General features: G+C 37.6%; 1 protein-coding gene across 2 annotated transcripts in view; it reads left to right on the plus strand.

The window, feature by feature from the left end:
* The window catches only part of gabra1 (gamma-aminobutyric acid type A receptor subunit alpha1), a 92,515-nt gene extending 85,619 nt beyond the window's left edge, over positions 1-6,896 (plus strand). For both annotated transcript variants that reach the window (XM_061898614.1, XM_061898615.1), the window contains exon 10: positions 2,170-6,896. In XM_061898614.1, the coding sequence (XP_061754598.1) occupies positions 2,170-2,490 (321 nt within the window). In that variant the 3' untranslated portion in view covers positions 2,491-6,896. The remainder of the gene's footprint in view (positions 1-2,169) is intronic.
* The last annotated feature ends 8,687 nt before the right edge of the window (positions 6,897-15,583 follow it).

The following is a 15,583-nucleotide window of genomic DNA, read 5'->3' on the forward strand; positions in this document are numbered from 1 at the left end:
TTCCCTACCCCTGGCCTAGAAGGTGCATGTTTAGAGTTTTAATCCTTTAGGTAAATAGTTGCAGTAAAATAATCCCAACAGTACAGAATGAAAATACTTTTTTGCACTGAGTGTCAAGTTTACAGGACATCTTGCACTTTAAGTCTGTTGATTTATTTGTCACTGTGTTTACTTTGTGGAGTAGAATATTTATGAATATTTAGTTAGAAATTGATACACTATAATCAACTTTAAATAAACTATAATCAACTTGAAATATGAGCAGATTGACATCAAACTTAAATGTATACAGTAAAACATAAGGATTAAACGTTAGACTAATTGAAAGAATAATCGTTGACCAGTCAACTATTAAAATAATTGTTAGTTGCATCCATTCTTTCAAAGCATCATTTGTCGATTCAAACCCTGAACGTTTGCATACTTCAAAATTCCATCCATCCATCTATTTCCTACCGCTTATTCCCTTTCGGGGTCGCGGGGGGCGCTGGCGCCTATCTCAGCTACAATCGGGCGGAAGGCAGGGTACACCCTGGACAAGTCGCCACCTCATCGCAGGGCCAACACAGATAGACAGACAACATTCACACTCACATTCACACACTAGGGCCAATTTTAGTGTTGCCAATCAACCTATCCCCAGGTGCATGTTTTTGGAGGTGGGAGGAAGCCGGAGTACCCGGAGGGAACCCACGCATTCACGGGGAGAACATGCAAACTCCACACAGAAAGATCCCGAGCCTGGATTTGAACCCAGGACTGCAGGACCTTCGTATTGTGAGGCAGACGCACTAACCCCTCTGCCACCGTGAAGCCCCTACTTCAAAATTGTCTCAGGAATTTCATAACTATTTTTTGAGATTTTAGACATACATTTTTACACTGTAGTGCAGGGGTTACGCGGGCACCAGGTAGCCCGTAAGGACCAGATGAGTAGCCCGCTGGCCTGTTCTAAAAATAGCTCAAATAGCAGCACTTACCAGTGAGCTGCCTCAATTTTTTACATTTTATTTATCTACTAGCAAGCTGGTCTCGCTTTGCTCGACATTTTTAATTCTAAGAGGGACAAGACTCAAATAGAATTTGAAAATCCAAGAAAATATATTAAAGACTTGGCCTTCACTTGTTTAAATAAATTCATTTAGTTTTTTACATTGCTTCTTATAACCTTCAGAAAGACAATTTTACAGAAAAAAATACAACCTTAAAATTGATTTTAGGATTTTTAAACACATATACCCTTTCACCTTTTAAATTATTTCCTCTTCTTTCCTGACAACTTAAAATTTAAAGCCCACCAGGCTGCACCAAACTTTTGGTGCCTTGTTGACACAGTAAAGTTCAGTGGTGTATGCGCAGCAACTATGAAGGTTGCAAGCCTGTTTGGTTCAACTTATCTTTGTGAATCAGCCTTTTCTGACATGAACTTCATCAAGAACAAACACAGAACACGCCTCACTGATGCACATCTGCAAGTCTCACTCAGAGTTGCAGTGTCAAGTTACACACCAAAGTACAACACACTAGTTAACAGCATGCAATGCCAGGCTTCCCACTAACTGACAAAGAAACAGTTAACATATTTGATGTCCAGTTCAAAGTGTGACATGATTTCTTTAAAAAATTGAGAGTTTACTTATGTATTTAAATTGAGTTATTATTCGTACAAACATGGTGCAAAGTAACTCATGATTTGTTAAAAAATTGTTAGTGGCGAGCTAGTTAAAATGGGATATTTTGATTTCACAAGACTGTCTGAGAAGTGATCATTTGAAAATGTTCAATTTGAAAAATGTGCACTTAGAGAAAATATAAAAATAAAGTGTTGCATATTGATATTTATCTGTTTCTATATATATTTATAGTGAGAAATCATTAAGATGATCAGTGTTTCCACAAAGATAAATATCATGAATTAATATTAATAAAATATATTTAAAGGTAAATTGAGCCAATTGGCTATTTCTGGCAATTTATTTAGGTTTGTATCAAACTGGTAGCCCTTCGCATTAGTCAGTACCCAAGAAGTAGTTCTTGGTTTCAAAAAGGTTGGTGACCCCTGCTGTATTGTTTTAATTTTGAGATCACGTTGCCGATTTGTGTCCGATTCTGATGGGATTTACTGTTTTTTGTTGTTGTTTTTTTCCTCTCTCTTCAAACCCAAATCAGCAAAAGAAGAAGAAGGAGTCCCTCCTGAAAAAGAACAACACCACAGCGTACCCGGCCGCCACTGCTACAGCCTTCGCCCCCAACATTGCCAGGGACCCGGGATTGGCCACCATTGCCAAAAGCGCTCCGCCGCCACCGACCGAGCCCAAGGAGGAGCCAAAGCCCAAACCTCCCGAGGCCAAGAAGACCTTTAACAGCGTCAGCAAGATTGACAGGATCGCCAGAATAGCCTTCCCTCTGCTTTTTGGAACCTTTAACTTGGTCTACTGGGCCACCTACTTGAATAAGAAGCCCAAACTGCAGGGGATGGGTCCACACTAATCCATCTTTGGCTCCTTTTCAATTCTACCTATAACTTTCATTTTCTTTGGTATTCTTCCTCGACAGAAAAAAAAAAAAAAAAAAGGAGAAATGTTTATTTTCAGACAAACATGATGTCCACGCTGGTTTGACTCCCCAGTCGTTGCTTTGCTTCTGTTCTATCAACATTTTGAAGATTTTGAGAAAACAAAACAGAGACATGAAAATATATTTAAAAAAAGAACAACATTGATACAGACTTTTGAGAGGGTTGCTGTTCAGGTGCGGGAAGACACTTCTAAGAAAATGCTAGCGTAAATATATACAGTAGCCAAAAGGAGAATGCTATTCCATCTACCAATCTTGTCTAGGGCTTTTTCTTTCCACGTGGTTCTTTTTTTCAGGGTTCTGGTTATGTGCTTTGCAGAGAAAAGGGTGTCCCTTGACTACTCGACACAAGATAAATACACGAGTTGAAGAACAAATCATGGAGAAGGTCCAACAGTTTCACATGCCCTTACTGCCCAACATTCAGTGTCACAACAAACTGTAGGGTCAGCTTTTTCGCTTGTCAAAGGACGGAATCTAACTGATGTTCCTCTACGTATTTTTAAAAGTACATACAAAGCAGGTGTGTCTCAGTTTTATATCTTCTAACTTGGATTCTTGTCATCAAAAAAAAAAAAAAAAAAAAAATGAAGAAGTTATTGTAAATGACTGTTAGTTTTTTTCCGCATTGAAAACAAATCATGCTTTTCATTAAAAAGATAGATCGCTAACGCTTCAATAAAGGCATGCACACTGCATCCGGAAAATATTCACGGCACTTCACTTTTTCCACATTTTGTCATGTAATATATTCAAAATATTCATCGTTGTCCTCAAAATTCTACAGAAAATACACCTCGAAGACAATGTGAAAAAGTTATTTGTTTTTTTTTTCAAATTGTGCAAATGTATTAAAAATACAAAAGTAGAACATAAACTAGACACACCTATTCCATTCCTCTATACAGCACCTCTCAAGCTCCATCAGGTTGGGAATCTTTTGTTTTTTTCTCCAGGATGTGTCAATACATTGTTGCATTCAATTTTCCCTCCATCCTGACTCTAGTCCCACAGTTCTTGCCACTAAAAACCATCCCCACAGCATGATGCTGCCACCAGGGATGGTATGAGCGGTGCCAGGTTTCCTCCAAACCTGATGCCTAGCATTCACGCTAAATAGTTCATTCTTTGACCAGAGAGTTTAGTTTCTCATGGTCTGAGAGTCTTTCAAGTGGATTTTATTCAAACTTTTTCCCCAGAAATTATTTATGTCTGGGCACTACCGCAGAGGCTAAATTGGTGGTTTGCGGCAGCGATGGTGGTCTTTCTGGAAGCAGTAGCTTTGACAGAGTGACCATCGGGTTCTTGATCTCCTCCCTGACTAAACTAAAATGAGTTGAGCTTGAGAGGTGCTGCAAAGAGGAATGTGCAAAACTGCCCAAAGATAGTTGTGCCGAGGTGGTGGCATCGGGTTTGAAAAAAATTTGAGGCTGTAATTGCACCCAAAGGTGCATCAACAAAGTGATGCGCAAAAGCTGTGAATATTTATATTGAGGGGATTTTTTTTTATTTTGTTGTATTTTTTTTCAGTTTGGATACATTTGCAACATTTTGAAAATGTTTTTTTGAAAATTACGTTGTCATCATGGGGTATTGTCTGTAGATTTTTTGGAACAAAAAAATGAATTTATTCTATTGTGTAATACAGCTGTAACATAACTAAATGTGGAAAGAGTGAAGCGTTGTGAATACTTTGTCTCAGTTTTGTATCTCATTACTTTGATTAAGTCAGGAAGTTAGATTAGGTTGGGGGAAAAAAAATCAATTAGGTGACTGTTCTTTTTTTGCTTTGAATACAAATCACAAAATGAGGCTATCCGCGCTTTTAATAAGATAGCAACAGTACAAATTAAGAATACATATCGCTGCAAACTCACTGAAAAATATGCATTTCTCCCATTTTTTTTCCTCCCTCAAAAGATATGAAAGTCACTTTAATTAAAAAATATATATATATATATATAATTTTCAACTGAAATGTAAAACATGTTTTTGGAGATACATGGTTTTCATCAGATAGCAACAATTCAAAATGCATTACAGAATAATACCCGACCCACGACAACTTTAAAGGAATATATGTCGCTGCTGCTTAAATAAAAAGCATGTCTCCATTTGGGGTTTTTACATCTAAATGTGTTCGTATTTGTATTTTTTAAAATATCTTACCATTGGGAGTATCATGATATCAAAAGGGTACAATGTTGTGGCTGCGAACTTAATGTAAAACAGGAAAGTCTAACAATTATTTGTATCCCCCACCCCAAAAAAAAAAGAATTACCGTATTTTTGGAAGTATAAGTCGCACTGGAGTATAAGTCACATTTTTTGGGGAAATTTATTTGATAAAACCCAACACCAAGAACAGACATTTGAAAGGCAATTTAAAATAAATAAAGAATAGTAAACAACAGTTTGAATAAGTGTACGTTATATGACGCATAAATAACCAACTGAGAAGGTGCCTGGTATGTTAACGTAACATATTATGGTAAGAGTCATTCAAATAACTATAACATATAGAACATGCTATAAGTTTACCAAACAATCTGTCACTCCTAATCGCTAAATCCGATGAAATATTATACTTCTAGTCTCTTACGTGAATCAGCTAAATAATATTATTTGATATTTTACGATAATGTCTTAATAATTTCACACATAAGTCGCTCCTGATTATAAGTCACACCCCCGGCCAAACTATGAAAAAAACTGTGACTTATAGTCCGAAAAATACGGTAAATGAATCAATAACAATGTCATAATATTGCGAGATATATGTTTTTCATAGGATATCAACAACACAATGTAGGAATAAATGTTGCTGCAAACTCAATAAAACATCCATGTCTACAGTAATAACTCTATGTATCTCCCACGAAAGACAAACAAGTGACTTGAATTAAATTTTAAAAAATGAGATACAAAAATAAAAACTTTCAATTGAAAGGTAAAACATGTTTTTTGGAGATACATGTTTTTCATTGGATAGCAACAATTCTAAACGTATTGCCTGATAATACCCGACCCTTGACAAGTAATTACAACACCTATCCCTGCTGCCCAAAAGAAAAGCATGTATGTCACTATTTCTAATTCCCTACTTAGGTTTCTTGTTTCTATTAATTGTATATTTTAGAAAAAGACTGTTGTATTTACACTCTTTAAATTGCAACATAGGGATATACAGTACATGCTTGTCATGGGACAGCAACAAGACGGAAAGTATTCTCCAACATAGAGTCAAAGTATATACACTGATGTATTTACCCAGGGTTTTTTTTTTAAAGAACATTCACCAAAATGAAATGATTCACACAAAAATGTCCAACTATGAATGCCTGGCAAAATACAGTTTTTTTTTTTTTTGTCATATATACTACAGCCTATGTATGACAATAGTATGTGGCAGATTCACATACAGTTAAGTCTCAGATGATTCATACACTTCCCAAATTCTTTGGTTAAAGTGCATTTTTCTGTGTTAAATGGGCTTTTATTTTAGATAGAAATGCCAAGAACGTATCAATTAAGGTAAATATCTTGTACCATTCTTAAAGATCCTGGTAACTCCAAGCATATTGTACCATTTAACAATAACTTGAAGTGTGGTCAGGGTATGAATCATTTTGGCCATGCCATTACGTAATGTGGCCGAAAGGCTTTCACCATCACTTAGATAGAAAATGATTAGGCAGTTGCATTATCTTATTAGTGCATTTATGACCTCAGTTGTCAATGGCACTGGCAAACTCCTGCAGACCTTTCAGCTTACACTGGCTTTTAAGTTATTTTGTCATTTATTTAAGCACAGACGGACATGATAGAAGGCCCGTGTTTGTAATGTGTACAGTATGTGAATATGCATGGGCAGGGCATCCTCAAAACAGAAATATTCATCACTATCGACTGAAGGCTTCATTTATCAGAACCTAAAGACTTTCATTCTCGTGTTCTTCAAAATATGTTGAGGGATTCTGCAAAAGCAATAAAACACACGTCACAGTGGACAACAATCCAGTCATCTCTGCTTGGGAAATAAACAAAACAAAACAAAAAAAAACATGTATTTTTCTTTGATTAATAACAGTGTTTGTAAATATTATCAAATGTTAGAGATGTCAATATGTTGAACGAAAGAGTATGAACACATGCACTCCAGTTCCTGACAATTTCAACCAAAAACAATGTATTTCTTTTGTTGTTGTTTTTGCTTCCAAACATTTTTTTTAACTGTCAACGAAAACGTGTAAAAACTCAAGTCGGAATGTAAAGAATTGACTTTTTTTCTGTTCTTCAGTTCATTATACAAGCATTACTTCCTTTTTTGGTTGCTTCGTGGTATTGAGGCTGGGGGCATGTTAACCAAACGTGAAAGTATAGTTAGCTTGAGAGGGACGAGGCACACTGAGGAGAAGTGCCTTTTTTCCATATTTTAAGAGTTGGAACTTTGCTGATTTTACTGGCACATTTTGAATTTTATCACCCACTCTGTCCCCTTTTGAGTTGTTGGGTGCATTTTGGGCCTTTTTTTTGTGTTGTTAGCCAAAAATTAACACTCAAAAAGTACCAGCTGCACTGCCTTCAGTATCATATGCCAACTTTTGGATTCATTTGTTGCTACATGTTGGAGAGCTAAGAGAAAAAAGACAAGAACGAGGTGAAAGGATGATGAAAATGAATATATTTTTGTAGCATGGTGTCAACCCCTTTTCTGAGAACAGTTAAGTGAACCCATTATTTCGTCTTGGACATTGCTTGCTCCCTTCCTCCCCGTTTTTGTGTATTGTAAATTTTGATGGCTTGTCAAGAATTTGGAACAGGCCAGTTTAATATTCAATATAATGTAGCAATATTGCTTAGCAAAAGATTTTTTTCTTAAAGACATTTTTTTTAGTTGCTTGCCACCAAAGCTTAATGTTGACAAATAGGCATTTGTATTTGTGTGCTGCAAATGTAGAAATTAGTTGAGTTTTGGTCCGTCCAAGTTGGGATAAAAAGCATATGCCATTTCCGCGAAACAAAATATATATTTTAAATCTAATTTGGCTGACAGTTTACATGACAAGCATATCAGGTGGTCATTTAAATCTATATATATATATATATATATATATATATATATATATATATATATATATATATATATATATTTATATTATATGTATGAATTGGGATTAAAATATGATTTTTTTCTCAACATTTTACACACGGCGTGCATATAAAAATCAATGATTACCTTAATTAAATTGTATATTTATTTTTTGTTATTTGCATGAATAAGTAACAAAACGATGAGCTTTTTTGAGATTAGTATTTTACATGCAGAACCTCAATGCTTATTTTTAGGTTAGTTTTATATTGTACTTTCTTTTTTTTTGCACAAAATGTGATTGCTTTGTCTCAAATAATACAATATTTTATATAGCAGCAGTCCAAAGCCCCAATGTTTTTTTATGATTTTTTTTTTTGAAATGCAGTGTATTTATTTTATTTTTATTTTTACATTTATTCGTACAGCACGATTCGATAAGCTTTATGTTATTATTTTAGATAGCAGGCAATGTTTACTTTAAACATGATTCAATTATATATATATATATATATATATATATATATATATATATATATATATATATATATATATATATATACACACATATATATATATATATATATATGTGTGTATATATATATATATATATATATATATATATATATATATATATATATACATATCCATCCGTGCATTAATTTTCTACCGCTTGTCCCTTTCGGTGTCGCGAGGGATGCTGGAGCCTAACTCAGCTGCATTTGGGCGATAGGCGGGGTATATATATATACATATTAATATATATATATATATATATATATTTTTTTTTTTTACTTTTTGCATGGCCAGAAACCTCAAAGTTATGTGTTTATTTTTGTATTCATATATTTATCTATTTATTGTCTTATCTACAATGTTGGGATGAAACCAAGATATAAATGTACGCTCCTTGATTTTTTATTTTAATTTGCATTATTGAACCTGCCCCCCTACATGTTACTTATCCAACCAGCAGAGAGTCGATGAAGTGCAAAGTTCAGGGTGAAGAGTTGTATAAAGATAGACTTAAAAAAATAAATTATTGTATGTATGTTGATTACCATGAAGACGATATATATATATATATAAATATATACATATGTAAAATACATGATGCATACAGTATTTGATTCTATTGTTGAAGATATTAGCTTAAAAGGGGCAATGAATATTGTTTGTAATTGCATCCTATTGTCATGCATTTTGCACATTTAGATGAACAATATTATTACATTTATGTTGTTGGCTTCGTGCTATGCAAAGGACAGCTTTCAACCACCAACCATCAACCTTGTCTCTTAGACCATTGTGTTTCAGACTTACCCGCAATTATTAGAAGGAGAAAATAAACAAATATAGTAAGAAAAAGAAGCTTAGCTTTTTATATCAGCTGTGCCACCCATTAGCTTTTTTATGAAACCATGGCTATACAGGGTGACATCAATGGAAAAAAAACAGCAGATTATCTCCCTTTTGTTTGTGCATTGAGAGAAGACGGCTGTCTTTGTTGATTGCACTTTTTTTCTCCAGGGTCATGCAATAAAGTGATTGAACAAGGATTGCAAAATAGGAGCAGAAATGTAACAAGATCTTCCTTTTTAAATCTTCTTGGCATCAGACTTGACCTGGGATGGGAAACCTGATACCCCAAAAACATTTAACCCAGAAATGCTCATATATAAAAATAAAATAAATACTTATTTGATTTTTGCAATATATATATTTGTGTTTGGATTTTTTTTTTTTCACACCTGGTGACTGTAAGAAAACTGTACGTTAAGTATTAAAAAAAAAAAAAATGCTACATTTTTACACTCCGCATAGAGAATGTGAAAAAAATGACGTACAGTGCAATCATGAGCTCCTGACTTTTACTATCTCGACAAGTTCTCATGTAAATATTACATTTGTAATGTGTTTTTTTTTCTTCTTTCATTTGGTTTACTTAGGACAAATCTTCATCAGCACTTGCTTTTCAACACTTGAGTCTTTTAGTTCTTACTAGATATAATAAAGTACTGGAGTCGTTTTCTTGTATTTTCATCCAAGCAAATATGTTCTTATTTTCACTGATATACTAACAAAAAAACAAAGTTTTTTTAAAGCACAAACAAGAGGAATAAAAGGTGAGATAATTGGTGATGTCGTCCACATATGGACAGTGAAATAGACACTATAGACGTGGCCACTGGGATGTGTTCTGATGGATGTAGATGGAAGTGGTGGTGAATCTCCTGTAAATGTTTTCTTTCATGGTTTTTTTTGTTATAATATGGCCCTGTAGATTCTGATTCACTACATTAGTCTTTAAATAAAAAGAAACACATGAACAAGGCTACAAGTGTATTTATTGGATTGTGTCATGAAAATGTGCATGTTTGAAGAAAACGAAAGAAAACGTGTCAAATGGATGTAAAATGGTTCTTGTGGAAATGAGTTCCCCTTTTGCCAACAAATCGATAACAGTTAAATTTATCTTAGGAAAGGTATTGCTGTGTCTGACCAGTCTTCCTCTCATGGAACAAAATACACTGGTCAATCCCAATTACTTTCTGATGACATGTATGTTGAGTACAAGGACCACCAAGACAGAATAGCAATATTATCAAGTTTTAGGAGACCATACTTGCCAACCTTGAGACCTCCGATTTCGGGAGGTGGGGGACGTGGTCGGGGGTGGGGCGGGGTGTGGTTAAGAGGGGAAGAGTATATTTACAGGTGGAATTCACCAAGTCAAGTGTATATTTACAGGTGGAATTCACCAAGTCAAGTGTTTCTTATATGTATATATATACATATATATATATATATATATATATATATATATATATATATATATATATATATATATATATATATATATATATATATATATATATATATATATATATTATAGGGTTTTCCACACATTCATTTATTTGTGGCGGCCCGCCACGAAAGAATTACGGCCGCCACAAATAAAAATAAAAATTATAAAAAATATTAATAAAGGAAAAAAAAATATATATATATATATATATTTTTGTAAAAATGTTTTCGGCTTTTGACTCGCTCGACCGCTCATAAAAGCAATGGGACTCTGTCTGTGAATGGGGCTTGTAGTTATATATTATATTAATATGTAAATATTATATAAATATGTATATACATATGTACATAAAGTGTTGTAATTATATTCCAACTCCGGGTTCTTCTTGGTCATCGCCGCCGCCGCTGGGAAACACTGTATTATATATGTATATATATATATATATATATATATATATATATATATATGTATATATATATATATATATATATATATATATATATATATATATGTATATATGTATATATCGGGAAGTCCCGATCAACATTTTGGGTCCCTGATCCCGATCTGATTTTGAGTCCCGATTTGATACTTTCACAGCAGATTATAGAAGTGAAAATGTTTCATATCAAGTAACTACAGTGGAAAAAATATAATTTTTTTTAATTAAAGTTATCTTCATAAATTCATAGAATTTGCCAGTATCATTGTAAATCAGAAAATGTAAAATGACAAGCGCAAAATAACCAAACATTTAATTAGAGTGCACACCTTTTAAAGGAATCTTTCACAGGAGTACAATTTTTAACCATATAAAGACTGGGACAAAGTTCGGCTGGGATTCAGCATCTTCTTGTCGATCAGTGAAAAAAGGCAAACATGGACAGGCTGGCTGTTGTTGGTGCAATTTAAACATATTTATTGCTATGTTAATGATAACTCGAGAGCTTCTACCACAACAGTATAGTTTTTTTTCCACCAGTGAAATAAAATAACAACTGATTCATTCTTGTGGGTCCTTTCTTTGATGTATGGACACTTAAAGGATATTGTGTTACTTACTTTGATTTGAAATAAAATTCATTGAAAATATTTTAGCATTTAATTCAATGCTCAGAAGTTTGGCTTTTTACAATATATTTTTGTAAGAACTACAGCTGATAAATGTTAATGGTGGATTATTAGGATATATGGTGTTCTGAGATTAGCCCTTGAGAAGACATAATAAAAATGGATTTGATGCCGTCTTGGCTCTCATCTTGCCGCCTCTACTCCCTAGTCGGCACCTCATCCCCCATTTGTTCTTCCGCTCCACGCTACGCCACAACTCTTCAGGTTCAGAGGAGCGTGCGCTCCTTCCCAAAGCTCTTATGTAATACGGCTGCTTCTTGCAAGCAGAAGATGCACCAGAGTAGGGTTTCTTTCTCATGCTTCATCTTCCAAAAAAGCTCAGATTTAGGCTCAGGGATGTAAAAAGAGGCTAACATGGCCTTGGATGTTGACAGTGTTTCTACATGTAGGGCAGTGCTTTTCGAAAAGGGCGCTGGGAGAGGCAGGGGACTTCGAGTAGAAGTGTTTTTTTTTTTCATTCTTGAGCAATACACAGGCCTAAAGCATGGTGGCAGCAGTGTTTGAATTATCAACAGGCTGACCTGGAAATTAGGAGGAAGTAAACGTATCTCTGGTTTTATTGTGAATACTGTAGGTAATGAGAATGTATAATACTTATGGCTGTCAAAATTGATGCTAAAATAACGCGTTAAATATATTTGTTAACCTTTCGTTAACACAGCAGTAACGTTTTTGAGCTTCGGCTCATTCTGTAGCTTGGGGAAATGTGTAATGGCGTCCAGTCACTGTTGATCCTGAATTAATTGACTCCAATTTTGTTCAACATATGGTGAATATTTATACTCAACTTGGAGGAAGCGAACCACCAGATTTAAGTAAATAATGGTTGAGTCCATAATAAATTAAGGAGCCTTAGTTGGACATTTGCATGTGGACCCGAATTAGCTCTCTCACGGGAAGAAGCATCCATCCATTTTCTACTGCTTATTCCCTTCGGGGCCGCGGGGGGCGCTGGAACCTATCTCAGCTACAATTGAGCGGAAGGCGGGTTATACCCTGGACAAGTCGCCACCTCATCACAGGGCCAACACAGATAGACAGACACATTTCATCATCGGCAATCACTCGAGACGAGTAAGATTGTCCTCCTACCGGTGGGTCTGGTCATCCGCAGACTTTATCGCAGTGGGGGCATGCGTGGGTGGTTGACTGGGTAGTGGTTGTGGTGTGAGGAGCTGTGTTGGTGGTGGATCTCTCCTTTCTCTTGGTTTCTGCGGCATGGTGGAGGTCCTTTTCTAGGTGAGTTGTGCCTTCATGGACCATCTTGCTCCACATGTTCCTCTGGTGGGCTACCTCCTCCCAGTTGCTGAGGCTGAAGTGACACTTTCTCAGGTGGATTTTGATGTTATCCTTGTACCTCTTCTTCTGCCCTCCTTGGGTACGTTTTCCTTCCTTTAGCTGGCCATACAGCATTTGCTTTGGAAGGCGGTTGTCAGGCATGCGTATGACATGGCCTGTCCATCGCAGTTGATGTCGAATGATGGTTGTGGTGATGGTGGAGATGTTGGTTTCTTTCAGAACACTGATGTTTGTACGCCTCTCCTCCCAACCGATCCTGAGGATCTTCCGGAGACATCGTTGGTGGTACTGCTCCAGGGCCTTCAGATGTCTGCTGTAGGTGGTCCAGCTGTCGGCTCCATAGAGCAGTGTGGGCAGAACTACTGCTTGATAGACAAGTAGCTTTGTCTTTGTCTGGATGTCTCGGTTTTCTAAAACCCTCTTCCGCAGCCTGGCAAAGGCTGCACTGGCACACCCGATGCGGTGGTGAATCTCTGCGTCTATGACAGCTCTTGTAGAGAGAAGGCTGCCAAGGTAGGCAAATTGATCCACATTATCCAGAATGTTGTCTCCCACATGAATTTTGGGGGGTTGTAGGAGTGTGTCAGGAGCTGGTTGGTATAGGATTTGGGTCTTTTTTATGTTTATGTCAAGTCCCAGGAGTCTGTAGGCTCTGGCAAAGGTGTTTAAGATGTCCTGGAGGTCCGCTTCGGAGTGTGCAACTAGGGCATTGTCATTCGCATACTGGAGCTCCATGATGGAGGATGTGAACACCTTGCTTTTTGCCCTGAATCTGTTTGTGTTAAATAGCCCTCCCTCAGTCCTCTATATGAGTTTGACTCCCTCAGGTAGGTTCTGGCTGGTGAGGTGGAGGATGGTGGAAATGAAGATGGCGAACAGGGTTGGTGCGATGATGCAGCCCTGCTTAACACCAGTGTCTACTTTGAAAGGAGGTGTTTCCAATCCACCATTGCCGACTACGGTTGCCGTCATGTCATCGTGGAGTAGTCGCAAGATCTTTAGATACTTGTCTGGTCATCCAATTTTGGAGAGAACACACCCGAGGGCAGTTCTGTTTATGGAGTCAAAGGCTTTTGTGAGGTCAATGAACGCCATGTACAAAGGTAGATGTTGCTCCCGACATTTTCCCTGCAGTTGACGAGCTGTAAAAATCATTTCGGAGGTCCCCCTGGCAGTACGAAAGCCACACTGCGATTCTGGTAGGGTGTTCTCTGACAGAGGCAGTAGCCGGTTGGCCAATATACGAGCCAGCACTTTCCCCGTTGTCGACAGGAGGGAGATACCCCAGTAGTTGCCACAGTCGGCCTTGTCTCCATTCTTAAAGATGGTAACAACCAGGGCATCCCTGAGCTCAGCCGGTATTTCCTCTTCATCCCAGATTTTACCCAGCAGGCTATGGATGTGACACAGGAGTTTTGGTCCTCCTTGCTTGAGGATTTCTGCTGGAATCCCATCTGGTCCAGAGGCCTTGTTGTTGCTCAGTTTCCTCACGGCATCCAGGACCTCATTTTCGGTTGGGGGGTGACCCAACTGCTCCATGATGGGACACTGAGGGATCTGGTTGATGGTTTCGAGCTCGACTGTGGTCTTTCGGTTCAGGAGTTCTTGGAAATTTTCTTGCCATCTGGAACTGATACCAACATTGTCCTTCAGCAAGGTTTGTCCATCTTTGGAGCGGAGAGGGTTTAGGCCTCGATAGCAGGGCCCATACACGGCCTGGGTGGTGTTAAAGAAACCCCTGGTGTCTCCCGAGTCTGCAAGTCTTTGGATTTCCAGGGCCTTCTCCAACCACCACTGGTTCTTCAACTCTCGTACTCTGCTTTGGACAAGTGCCTTTGCTTTGGAGTGGCCCACCCTTTTGGCCATGCAGCTGATGTCATTTTGCCAAGTGCAGAAGGCTTTCCTTTTGGCGTCAATTAGATGTTGTATTTCGACATCGTTGTCGTCGAACCAGTCTTGATGTTTCCTGGTCTTGTAGCCAAATGTGTCTCTGCTGGTCTCAAGAAGTGTGGTTTTGAGAGCCCTCCAGTGTTCCTCCACACCCTCTGGATATTCTCAAGTAGGGTGTCTTGAAAGAGTTGCACCCTGTTTGTGTCTCCCAGGCTGTCGAGGTTGAATTTTGGGGGAAGATGTTTCCTTTGTGTTCTCCTTTTCTGCCGCAGCTTGATGTTCATGGTGGAGCGGATGAGGCGGTGGTCAGTCCAGGATTCATCCGCGCTGATCATGGCCCTGGTGATGTTGACATCTTTGCGATCTCTGGCCCTGACTATCACATAATCAATGAGATGCCAGCACTTTGATCGGGGATGCATCCATGAGGTTTTGTAACGGTTTCTCTGGCGGAACAAGGTGTTTGTGATCACGAGCTCGTGTTCAGCACATTTAGATAATAGGAGGATTCCATTGGAGTTTACATTCCCAACACCCTCTTTGCCCAAGGTGCCTTTCCAGAGCTCGTGGTCCTTGCCGACCCTGGCATTGAAGTCCCCGAGTAGGAGGATCTTGTCTTCCTTTGGGACGTTTGATAAAACCTGGTCAAGGGTTGCATAAAAGGTCTCCTTATCTTCATCTTGTGAGTCCAAGGTTGGTGCATAGGCACTCACAGCTGTGGCCATCTGATAGTTTGAGAGACTCAGTCGTAGCGTCATGAGACGCTCATTGATGCCTACTGGAGA

The sequence above is a fragment of the Nerophis ophidion genome, linkage group LG04 (assembly GCF_033978795.1).
Source record: "Nerophis ophidion isolate RoL-2023_Sa linkage group LG04, RoL_Noph_v1.0, whole genome shotgun sequence".
Taxonomy (NCBI): Eukaryota; Metazoa; Chordata; class Actinopteri; order Syngnathiformes; family Syngnathidae; genus Nerophis; species Nerophis ophidion.